Here is a 12,849-nt window from a genome sequence, read left to right on the forward strand (position 1 = left end):
ATGTCAATTCTGTCACAACTTCTTGTCTCTTACATCTTAAAGCTTAAATGTAATATGAAAAACAAAGCAAATGTCTCCAATACCAGCCAATTAAGAATCAGGCCATCTAATCAGGCCATCTAATCCAGTGTAAAAAGCAGGCAACAGGGTAAACTGTTAGACTCACCGTTTAAACAGATGGTATAAAAAGTTATTTGTTACAATGCTGATTGAATAAAGCATAACTAGCTGAACTTGTATTAGACATTTTTTTGAGTTCATGGTTTGAAATGTAGTTCAAATTGAGGCATGACAAAAGGCCTTGCTGTGGATGCGAGTCTGCTGCTTTGCATTGGCCAATGGGGGTCAAGTCATATGGCTTGGGTCTGATAGCTGCTGGTGGGGGAGGGGTTGTTTTCTTTCAATATCTCCTCTGAGCCAATAAGCAAGTGTGGTACTGAATGAATCCAATTACCATCTACACACTATCCACAGCAACACCTTCTAAAACACAGGCAACAATACACTTTCATCAAGTGAGTATATGGATTTCAATGTAAACAATGAAATAGCTCCTTTCTTACTATTTAAATCACCCACAAAGATCATTTGTATATATAATGATGTATCATTTGTCTTTTATTTCACTTAAATTGAAACTGAAGAGTCTCCTCAGACAAACTAGTTCACTATTTGAAAATGCACTGTATCTTGTGCATCTACTTCTTATCTGAGGCTAAACCTAACCCACCCCTGATTAACACACTAAATATTAAAGACTGTTAAATTACATTGTTAATAACAATCACATTTTATGGATAGGCCATGCATCCAACAGGAAATTCTAGATGTATTGTAAATTATATTCCTGTAATTTTCCACATTTTAAATAAATTGTAGCTCACAATACTGTAAGATGTGTTACTCATTGTGTTCTGTTATAAATAAAGTGAGGTATCAACAAAGTTACAAACATATTTTTTATATCAGCTTATATAGACTGGGTATATTATTATTTTTCAAAATATGAAGTGTTCATTGTCTGCATCTCCCACTCCTGGTAATAAAGAACATTCTGTCCTGAAATTGTGCTACTGTCGCTTTAACATGACCCGCCACACCGGCGAACAACTGTTTTATGCAAATGTAACAAGCCGAACGTGCCGTGAGCCAATCAGAAGCGAGATCTAACCGCGGGAGATCTAAATTTCGCGGGACCAACTTTGGCGGTAAAAAAGCTGTTCTTCCCTAGTTCTTGTCCTGTTTGTATGGAGAGCGGAGCTCTGAGGTGGACGGACAGGAGTCACAGATAGGGTCGGATTCCGCATCACAAGGACTCACAATAAATCGTAAATCTCAAGTTGGAACCTGATCTCCCTTAGACCTGGAAGCCTTCTTGTGCTGGACTTTAAAAAACTGGATGTTTGAAGTAGATAATTTATTTAACCGGCAGTTTCTTTGTAACCTGTAGGGTAAGTTTCCTCTGCACTTTGTTACCGGACAAAGGATGTTAACGACTAGCCTGCTGTATTTACTGAAGAATATTGTTGAAATATACGCTTTAATTATCTGTTTAACCCATGCAGTTTACACTTAATTGTTTGGGTTCTGCTGTATAACATTGCTGTTTGGCTCTTTTGTTATTATATTGGCAGGGTAGACGTATATGTTCACACAAAGCCTATAGCAGCAGCAGCTTGCTAATAACAGGAAACCAGTTAGCAGGGCATCGATCAGTGCGCCTAGCTTCCAGTTTGACCAATCCGGTTATATTTAGTTTACGAAAATGATGCGGATGCCTAAAGGCGTCTCTCCGGCATCAGGTCGGCCGGTAGTGGGACTGCCTTGTCCTCAGCAGAAGATGAAGGTTTTGTCCACCGGAGGAGTGAAGACCGAGTTCTTCAGCACCGGACTCTCCAGCCCACCGATGAGCACGGTACCAGCCGGTTATTTCACCCAGATCTGCAACACAGCCGTGGCCGAACAAAGAGCCAACAGCCTGTATTCAACCCCCCACGGACCAGAGGCTAAACCCATCAGATCATCCTCCGGACGACTGCCGGTAAGGAATCAAACACACACTAAGCCTGCACTACAAACACACACTTTTCAATAACTGAATACGAAGTGTGTCCAGTACAGTGGGTTATGTGGGCGGAATCATTCTTGATTTCCGTTGGTATGCATGTGTAGCAGCGTTTGGGGCACATTGAAATATGTTTTGACGTGATAAGCCACAGAGGAGCCACTGTGAGTGCTGCTGGATGTGTGTGAATGGTGTGTGTCTTTTTCCCTGCCATGTTGGGCTGTGTGACATCTTTTCCCGCAGTCCAGCTGTTGCTAGACAAGAGCAGACGCTGTGTGTGTAAATCTGGGTTTGATGGTTTTGGTAAGGAAAGGGGGGGGGGGGGGGAGTTGATACTGTTTGGAGAGTGTTTGGGGCCCCTCGCTTGTGAAAAGGAAGGATGAGTGGCCTACACAGTAGCAGACAGCCTGTAGCTTTTATAGCATCAAACAATGACTAGGCTGGTGGCAGACATTAATGTAAACACAGAATTTCACTGTTATATTAACCATTTTGGGAACTTTAATTCATGTGTACTTTAACAAAAAATGTTCCAGAGCCATAAGTATCACTTGTATTTTTTTTGTGATTGCACAAATGACAGCTGCTCAAACAGCACCTGTCATTGAGGCACCACAGGACCTGTATAACCTGTTCACAACACTGTAGGAAAGAGGTAGAGGTTATAGGTCGCAACCCAACAACTGCTGTCATTCCTTGAGAGTTGACATTAAAGTGAAAGGAGCTACTATGAAACATGGTGCCTTATTTTGTGATTTGTTAATGTAAATAAAATAAATGTGAGCACTGTTCCTGCAATGCATTGACATTATTGCTTCCCATTGCTGAAGGATTATTTGAAAAGCTTTATGATCTGAGAGGATTGGATGGCACTCGTGGTAGTGCTCCACACCTGCTGTTGCTTGTTATATTTGGACTCTTGTTTGAGGCCCGGCAGCCTTGTAGTTAGAGAATTGCCGCAAGGATAAAGGGGTTAGGGTTTAGACGAGTGTAGGGTCTCCAAATCTCATGTTAACCCTCTGCCCTCGGAGCCTGTATTCACTAATAGGCCCTTCAAGAGGATTAGGTGGACATAAGTAAAGTGAAGAATGGGCTACCACCTGGCTTATCATATGCAGAGGTAAACTAAATTACAAGTAAGCATTAATATTAAGTTGGTACATCATGTGAGAATTCAAATTCATTTGGTTGACTGACTTGGAAATGTATTACTCACAATTTAACCCAGCATTAAGACCATTTAATGCGACAGATGTTTTCCCTTTAACTGGCCCCGGCTAAAAAGAGTCAAGATGACATTGTGCTGATGGTGAGACCGAGTGTTTTTTACTGATAATGGTGTTGTCCATTTTTGCTCAATTTAGATACACACATTAGATATAAACATGTTTGGATTTGTTGTGGCTACAATAACTAAGACTTTTGAGTGTGTAATTTATTACAATATTACACATTGTTGCATGTGTTACAAGACATCAGTTTAGGTGGAAAGGAGTGATGCACTTTTGAAATTGCAGAGCAGGTTTCAAAAGTCCAAGAGACCCATAATTCTGAAACTTCCTCAGCACATTTCAGTAAATGAGGCAAATGTTCAATTCTAGGGAGGGATATCACCTTAAAGTGTTATAAGAATATGTGACTATAAGTAGATGATGAAATAAACAGTGTATCTTTCCTATGTTTCATGTGACAAGAATAACGTGTCCACTATTTCTTAAATACTTTGAGGTAGGCACTGTTTTTTTTTTGGGGGGGGGGGGGGGGGGGGTTCTGAGTGCGTTCTTGTCTTTATTACCACAGGCTACAGCTGCAGTTTTTTGACGGGTCATGTCCCAAATAAAATTATATTTCTCTACTCCAAATTATTTGTATACAGAAGTTTGGTTGCACAGCAGTATCCTGCCAAAATACCACTCTGAAGTCATTCATTTATTTCAATTTATTGCAGAATTAGAAGATGGATTGGACAATAGAGTGTCCTCTTCATGTGTTTGCTGACACAGCAGCTTCATTGTATGTTCAGTCATGCATGCGTCTTGTGTTTACAGGAAGTGCTACTTCTTCATGTTCAGCTCACTTGCTTCAACTTTAAAAGCAATACAGTAACCGTCCTTTAGATTTGTTTAACTGTGTAACAGGATGTTTGGCTAAACACCTAAACCTAAGTTCCTTTAAGTTCAGACAATTTCCACTATATTTGTTTGTACTTAAACAAAAAAACTTTATTACTCTCATGCATAATCACATGCTTGAATGCAAAGCTTACTTGTGGGGCATTTGTTTTGCGACACTGAGAAAAGTGAATGTTTTACTGAATAAAGTTTAAACTTTAGCTGCAGGGATGTCATCTTTACTCTTTAATGATTCTGACAGTAGTAGAAGGCAGTGTATCAGTGATTGTCTTGTGACTTTTAACCAGGGTGTGTAGACTGCTGATAATGTTGTGTCACTCTTGTTTCCTTTTGGATTGATAGTGATGTAAATGTGTTATAGGATTCAGGCCTCCCTCCAAAGTCCAGGGATGCCCCTTCTCTCTATGACGGCTACTTTTGATCCTCAAAGCAACAAGTCCCATTTACATCAGCCAAATGGCAGCAAAGCAACAAGATGCTTCTGCATAATGTCAACCAGAAACAATGTCCCTCTTATTCCCTGCTTATGCCACATGTGCGTGTTCCCAGATTTGCCCGGAATGTGCGCAATCTGCCAAGACTGCATACGCATTGATATCAGCTTTATGAATTACTCCTTTTCTCACAAACTTCTTTCCTTTAACTTCCACTGCTCCCTTGAATTACCTAGTTGTTCCAGAGTCGAGCCCCTATTGAGAATGATGACACTCTGGTGTGACATTGGCCACGTTTCCAACTGTATGCACTCACCCAGTCTCCTAATGCTTTTCTGTGCCCCCTTATTCACCTTGTTTTACCCTGGCATCAGGCCAGCACTGGCCCTGAAGCATAATGTCCTCAATAGAGGCAGTTTTGCATTTCAAAGCAGCCTGCTCTATCCAATCTATTTTATTTCTATAGCACATTTAAAAACAACAGAGTTGAACAAAGTGCTGTACATCAACAACTGTATAAAAACATAGCATAAATACATGAAAAACAGACAGGACATGAAACAAATTTAAAACACTACCCTAAACCCAAATGAGCAGATCCACCCTTCTTTCACCTCTTGAGAGTCTTGTTGACAATGTCAGCAGCAATGCATGAGGCATTGTTTGTCTTTTGACTCTCCATGGGTGTGGTAGTGAGGAGTTTGTCTGCAGAGGAGTAGATATTTGTAGGCATACCGTAACTTGCCCTTGGCTTCGATGGAATCCGATTCCCATGCAGCCTGACAAACGAGGTTTGTTGGTTTGAAGAGAGGCCCTAACAGCAGACGTCCTTCACGTGACTGTGACTTTTTGTGTGAAACGCTACTGTGGAGATTTCAACACGGCACCGTCAGCAATCAGCCTAAGAATGTACAGCAGACAGAAGTAGCCATGTGTTGTGCTTTGGGTGTAACTGGGCAGGATAGTCTTAGAGATTAAATGTGTGCTAACTATAAACATTGTAATGTACAAAATGTCCAGCTTTATAAGTGATCACATTTAATCTTTCTGGCCGTTTTGCCTTTGTGCTTGCCTATAATTCGATAATTAAACAGAGGACAGCCTGTCTTTCCACCACAATAAATGGTGTTTGCGTAATATGGTTGAGTCACCAGAGAAATCCCATATGCAAAAAAGGGAGCACCCAAGCCTATACAGCTGCAGGGTGAAACCGTTGGTTCCCCTCTTACACCAATTCACCATGCCTTAGCTGTGAATTATTGACATACACGCCTGAAAAATGTAGACTGGTTGAACTTTACATTTAGGTTATGAAGTTAAAACTAAGTCTAATGTCAAGGCTGATCTTTTTTCACAATATTATGCTGGGGCAGAAGAAATTGTACAATCAAGTAAAACCAGAAAGATCTAATCACTGTTTTCACTACAGCTGTCCCTGCTTGTTGTAGCCACTTCAACAAGTATCAAATTCCTCTCTGTGAACACTGTTTTTTGGCAGCTACTGTCAGTAGTCTGGTCCACATGTAAAAAAAACACGTAAAAAATATATAAATAAATGCTAACAGCCACCATTTTGTTGAGATAAGCTGGTCACTGCCCTGACCTGTGCGTTTCTCTGTCTTGAGTTACTGTAATGCTGTAGGGATTTAAAGCTGGTCCACCAGCAGCACATTTGTGTGTTGCTCCAGATGTCTCCAGTCAACAGGTGGACATGTCAGGGGGCACGCTGGGACAATGGCAGCCTTCATTTTCCCCACACTCACACAGGCGCATCCACACGTGGTGAAGTCAATTCAGCACTTTTTACATCTCTGAGAGTCAGTTGTCTAAACCTATTAGCTAAAGCACTGCAGTGACAAAAAGGATTACTGTGGCCAAGTCTTTGTGAAGAGACATGTAGGACAGGCAGCCATACAAAGCTGAAAGGTTAAGCGAGGACACAGTCATACAGTACATGACTCCTAACCAATGTAGCAAGTTACCCAGCAGCCTCGGTATCGTCAGTCTTTAAATCCCACACCTAGTGAGCTCAGTCACCCGAGGGTTTTGTGTGGGTGCAGTGTGTGGCGAAGGAAATGAATGTAGATTGGCTTTCTTGTCAATCGTGTTGACAATTTACTGTCGAAAACTCAGCATTTTAGGGTGTTGCCACTTTGCACAACTTTTTAGTTTCTCAAACAGTTGGTAATGTCCCAATCCTGTGAGGGGGGGGGGGGATGGCTTCATGTGTCTTTCACTTTTGTTACATTGGGCCATGTAGGTCATTGATAATAAATAATGGTCTCATGAAGATATTAAGTTTATATTGGCGTCCAAAGGTTGTGTACGTGCTTTAGGTTGAAGCTGCAGATCTTAGTGTATTATGCGTTAAAGTTTAGCAATCATCGGTTTGTGTGGGGAGACTGGGTGTTAAGCTGTAGGGCAAAGGGGATGTAGGCCGTCTCGGGGGGGGGGGGGGGGGGGGGGGGGAGGAGGAGGAGCAGTCATTGAATGAGTCCAGGGATTTCCTCGCATTTTGATAGACGTGAGAGACGATCACCCCCTTTCTCTATTCACCCCCAAAAACACCCACACCATCAGCCCTGCTTGAAGTGCTTGGGAAAAGTGTGACGGGGGTGCTTTGTTCCAGCACTTGAGGGCTGTTGGCACATTTACGACACTTTGCAACAACCCCCTATTTTTCACTTTCCTTAGCATGGATGTGGACGTGCCCTACACACTTCATTCTCATGATTTCACTTTTAACCTGTCAAGAAAGAAACATTGTTTCCACCAGACCATAGTCTAGGAAATAATTCAAACGGTTGTTCACTCAATACAATGAGATCATAGTGAATATTACGACTACAAGAAGCACCCTCTTTGCTTTATATTTCATTTTTTTGTTTTTTTTACTAATGTTCATTAACTCTTTTCTTTCCAGGCTAAAAGGAAGCTGGATCTAGAGGACCCTCTCTACATGCCAGAGTTCCGAACACCAAAAGGCAAAGGCAGCATCGCAGCGAGGATACCAAGTCCGAGAAGTGAGTACACCACTAGAGTCGGAGGATAGAGAGATGTGAAAGAGGTGGTGTAATGTTGTAGGTTTTGTGTGTAGATACTTGAACTTAACCCATGCTAGTATTGGCATCTGTGCTGATAAATTGTGCTTTTATTTAACGATTTTAGTGTACAGCACAAATAAGGGAAATTCAATTCATAAAGAGATATTTTTCTTCTCGGGAATAAGGAGGCACATTAAACAGGAAAATGAACATTTCAAAAAATAAACAGGAAGTTGTAAGCGTAGTGGAATATGGTCAATGGTAAAGTTATATTAAGTCCCATTACATTATAAAGAAAAGCAATTTTAAAAGAACAATAAAATACTAGAATATGTTCAAACAGATGAGCCCCAGGAAGTGGTTTAATTACAGTGCTTTACAATGGTACAGGTCTAAAGGGAATACAAAGTAATGGCTTGTTTCAAGATTACACTTTTGCTCACAGATGGTCATGATGGGTAAAAAGGGCCAGCTCAGAACAATCCTACAGAAGCAACCTTTAATGAGTTTGTCTGTTCCAAATATCATGTGGATATTTAGAACATGTGCTTTTGAAGACATGTGTTTTTAGGTAATAGAGATTTATCTCTGTGTGGTGTGAAGACTGTTAACGATCAATGAATAGGATCATAAACACAGATAGTGCTACATTAGTCACGTTCACACAGGTAATCAACACAATGAGACCTAGCAGCAAGGACAAAACCTAGCTGTGTTAAGAGATGTTTAGCATTTTCTACCAATACTTTTTTTAATTAAAATTACTTAATGTGCTTAATTGTCTGTTTCTCTGTTCTTAGCTCCAAAGTCTCCAGGTGAGCGGACACGGTACGATACCTCCTTGGGCCTGCTGACGAAGAAGTTTGTGGGTCTGATCGCAGAGTCTCCTGATGGAGTTTTAGATCTGAACTGGGCCACGGAGGTCCTGGAGGTCCAGAAGAGACGCATCTATGACATCACCAACGTACTGGAGGGAGTCCAACTCATCAGAAAGAAGTCAAAGAACAACATCCAGTGGCTGTAAGTACCAATACAGTATGAGACATTTGATATCGATAAAGGCATTAGTTTTAACAGGAGATGAAGGTTTTCAGGAAAAAGTTTCATATACTTTGATACAACCAGTTTATGTAGGGCCCTTTAGTCTAACTGGTGATCAGAGGGTTTGTCGTGGGCATTAAGGACAATACAAATGAGGAATGCATAACTAATATCATTTAAATGCCATTATCTGAGCAGTGACTTACACAGTCCAAAAATAAAAATAACTTTCAAAAGGTTGTTTAAAAGCTGCTGTGTGTTGCTATGCTATAATATTGTATTTATCTGCCCCCTAGTGGCTGTTAGGGGGCATTGTACTCAAAAACATCCACTGAACCATTACTGTCTATTACTGTGTCATTGTTATAGAGTTTTTAATTAAATATGTTGTACTGCATTCAGATTGTCAAACTATATTTTCAATCATGTGTATTCTTTGTGTTCTCGTAGGGTTGGAGATGTATTTGAGGGTGGTGCAAGTGGAGGAGAGAAGGCCTGCGCCCTGCGGAAAGAGCTTGGAGACCTAGAGAGGGTAGAAAGGTCTCTGGATGAGCTGATCCACTCCAGCACCGCACAGCTCAAACAACTCACAGAATATGAAGACAATAAAATATATCCTTTACAGCCGGTAGTGATTGTTTGTGTCCTCATGGTTCTCTGTTGGTCTTATGGGTATGGTTACACATATAATTGTCTAGTTAATTCTGCTGTTGTTAATATCCTTGACCACACACTTTACGTTGGGCTATGTGACATATCAAGACATCCGCTCCATCGGGACCCTCCGAGATCAGACAGTCATTGCCGTCAAGGCCCCTGCTGACACCAAACTGGAGGTGCCAGACACGGCAGGGGTAAGAAAACGTGGTCATCACATAATAAAAACTCGTACTTGCAGCGAAACATCTATATGTATGTTTAATATTGTTTTCTCCTTGTCATTACAGCAGGGCTCATTACAGATATATTTAAAGAGTAAGAATGGACCCATTGAAGTCTACCTGTGTCCAGAGGAGGGTCTTGAAGATGCTAGCCCAGTAAAAAGCGCTATCACCCCTAAAAAGGAGTTCCCTCAGCCCCTCGGCCATCCACCAGCAACCCCAATGGCTCCACCGTGCTACAGCATCAAAGAGGAGCCGTCTGAATGTAAGCTGGGCTTTCTGTGGGGTCATGTGCAGTACTGTTAGATTCTGACTTTAATTCCACAGTGTTATAGGAATGCTATGATACACTTTTAAAGGACGTTTTAATATAAGTAGTGTTACAAGTGAGCTTTAGGTACCTTTTTAAACAATCATTCTTTATGCTAAGCTAAGCTAACACCGGCTGGCTCAAGCTTAATTCTCAAGCAAGTGTATAAAGATATTATTATATCCTAGTAAATATGTAATTAAAATAAATCCAATACTAAAATGAAGGAACATTTCAAACAATAAATACTTCTGTGGAAAAGAAAATTAATAAACATACATTTTTAAAAAGAAATACTTAATACATGAACATAAAGGTATACAACTCATGGATAAAGTAAAAAACAAAATGTGTTGAAAGATGAAAAACTAAATGTATTTAAATTACAAAAATAAGACAAGTCAGGCTACAAATATTAACCTTTGTTCTCTCTGTTTTTAACCCCAGGCAACATTTCCACAGCTGCTTCCTGTGCTGCAGCCTCCACCGCCGCCCTGCTGGATGTGGAGCGTCTGCTGGGTCTGCCCCCCAGCCTGATGCAGATGACAGAAGACCAGCTTCCTTGCACCTCTTTTGCCCCCGACCCCAACACCCCCTTTGTCAGTTTCTCTCCCCCGTTGGACCACGACGATTACCTCTGGAGCCTGGAGGATAGCGAGGGAGTGTCAGACTTCTTCGACACCTACGATCTTGGAGAACTTTTGAAGAGCTGAGGTGTAGATGAAGGAGGGTGGAGGTAATCTGCGGAGATAAAAGGGGAATATTTAATTAAATGCCTTCACGAGGTAGTACATATTACACTATGAAGCCATAACTCTTTACTTTTACCATGCCTGTTTTGATGTCAATGAACCCAAAGGAGGACATACCCCCTTTTTGATTATTTTATTCAATTCTGTATATATTTTTGTAAAATGAAATATCAGACTGGGAGGTCTGGTGAGGTTTAGATTGACATGGATGTGTAATCTCCAACCATTAGGAAACACTGTTTTAAAAGCATGTATTAACTTGAACAAACATAGGAGTTATTATGCATTTCACATCCCCAGCGACAAAATCTGATGCGTCTCATCAGGCGGTGTTTACAGTGACAACTCAGGAATTTTTTGTTTATTTTTGTTTCCAAAGTCTTAAGGTTTTGTGCCACTCTTTGGCCTGTAGGGGGCAGCCTTGTATAATGTCAGCTTTAACTGCCATGCAGCTTTACATGATTCAATCACTGGATGAGAGAGAGCTAAAGCCACCAAGAGCCATCTATTAATCTTGCTGTGAATAATACCAGTTTTTGTAGGTGCATAAACAATATCTGATTTTGAGCTTGTGTTGCTTTGTCAGATCAGGTTCTCTTTCTTCGCCTTAAGCTTTATTTCTGGCCTCGTACCTGTTAGGTGCTGCATTGTGTGCCAAAATGCGAAAGGCAGCTTCTGACACCCAATAATGGAGCCAGATCCAGAGTCAATGACTGATAATGGGTTCTTTGTGACCACATACAATCTCTGACTGATCTAGAAGGCCACACACTCATGTTGGTATGGCAGCTTTATTTCAAATCCAGGTTCTCCTCTATAAATGCGAATTTTCTGATTTTAATAGAAGTTTGTAGTTTTAGTAGTGTGACACTACTATTGTATTTCTGAGGAAATACCCCCAAATAAATCAAATTCTGCATCTGTGTTGCAGGTGTGATGGAAGGGGGGGGGTTAATTTATGTAATTAAGGTTTAATTAGAGTAGCTATTTGCATTTGCTGTTGTTCAGAAATGGATAAAGTCTGCTTACTGTCTAGCAGCAACATAAATAAGAAATAATTATTGTCTTAGCTGTTTAAATTTCACGCCCATAATTGCTTTAATGCATGCTGGTGCAACCATTTTAAATTTCAAAGCCATGCACGCGACGTCAGAGCAGCTGTGTCTTTTATCTGTTTACATTTATTTTTTCGCAGCGTTCTAGACATTCGGAAATTTGAATTTCATGCAGATATAATTGTGGCTTTCCCTCTAAACTGCAGAGATAAGCTAATTGTCCTGTCCTAACAAAACTTGAAACATGTGTTTGTGTGTGTGCGTGTGTGTGTGCGTGTGTGTGTGTGTGTGTGTGTGTATATTTGACAGTTTGGGAAATGGGTGTCATGGTGTGTTTGTGTGTGAGTTTTATGATGTAGATTAGTTCATGTGAATTCAGAATTTGTAGTTATTTTTTTCAATGAGCATTATTTTTCTGGTATTTGTACATAATTTGTTTTTGTATTTATACCTGAATTTTTGAAAGTTGATACTTGCCTTTTTTATTTTTACAGAAGGCAAAACTGTTTTTGTATGACATGCGGCACTTCATATTTTGTAATATTGTGTGGTCTGTTTGAAATGATTAAATAAACACTGAAGCCATTGTTTACATTTGGAATTGAGCTCCATTACTCACTTTTTATGTCATAAATGTGTAATTCCCTTACACAATTTGAACATTTGTTTAAAAAAATTCAGGGGAAACATTTATAATATTTATGCATCATTGCTTTTCATTTGTTTTCTTCAAGCCTATACAAGATTTATCTTAATAGGACCTGACTAGCACATGGGATTTCTTCATCAATACTGGAGTAGGTACCCAGAGGTTGAACTCAAAATAGTCTACTATTAATAATAGAGTGTTCTCTGTCTAAAACCAGCAAGGGCAACTGAGGATATCGACTTAATAGGAAGTGACATTCCCAGAGGAGAGAGAATAGGTCGACATGAAGAGCTACAATGACACTGAATGGACTTTAAACACAATCGGACAGGTTGACAAAAAACACCCATCATTCTTTGTGAGTTGGTTGCTTTGGAAACTAGCTCACAATAGGAGCCTAGGTCGATGAGGTCAAAGTTCAGTGGGTCACTGAGGAATAGCGCTAATACACTCGGGGGAGGGGGACATTTGCAAGGAGATAAATCT

The 12,849-nt window shown here is 40.4% G+C and overlaps 1 protein-coding gene across 1 annotated transcript; it reads left to right on the forward strand.

Moving 5' to 3' along the window:
* The first annotated feature begins 1,246 nt into the window (after positions 1–1,246).
* Positions 1,247–12,315, forward strand: e2f2 (E2F transcription factor 2). Its single transcript, XM_034113561.1, has 7 exons — positions 1,247–2,041; positions 7,555–7,654; positions 8,476–8,695; positions 9,167–9,328; positions 9,456–9,570; positions 9,664–9,862; positions 10,355–12,315. The coding sequence occupies exons 1-7, from the start codon at positions 1,766–1,768 to the stop codon at positions 10,618–10,620; spliced, it is 1,338 nt and encodes a 445-aa protein (XP_033969452.1). The 5' UTR covers positions 1,247–1,765; the 3' UTR covers positions 10,621–12,315.
* Positions 12,316–12,849: the final 534 nt, after the last annotated feature.

This window comes from Trematomus bernacchii, unplaced genomic scaffold (genome assembly GCF_902827165.1).
Source record: "Trematomus bernacchii unplaced genomic scaffold, fTreBer1.1, whole genome shotgun sequence".
In the NCBI taxonomy this organism is placed as follows: domain Eukaryota; kingdom Metazoa; phylum Chordata; class Actinopteri; order Perciformes; family Nototheniidae; genus Trematomus; species Trematomus bernacchii.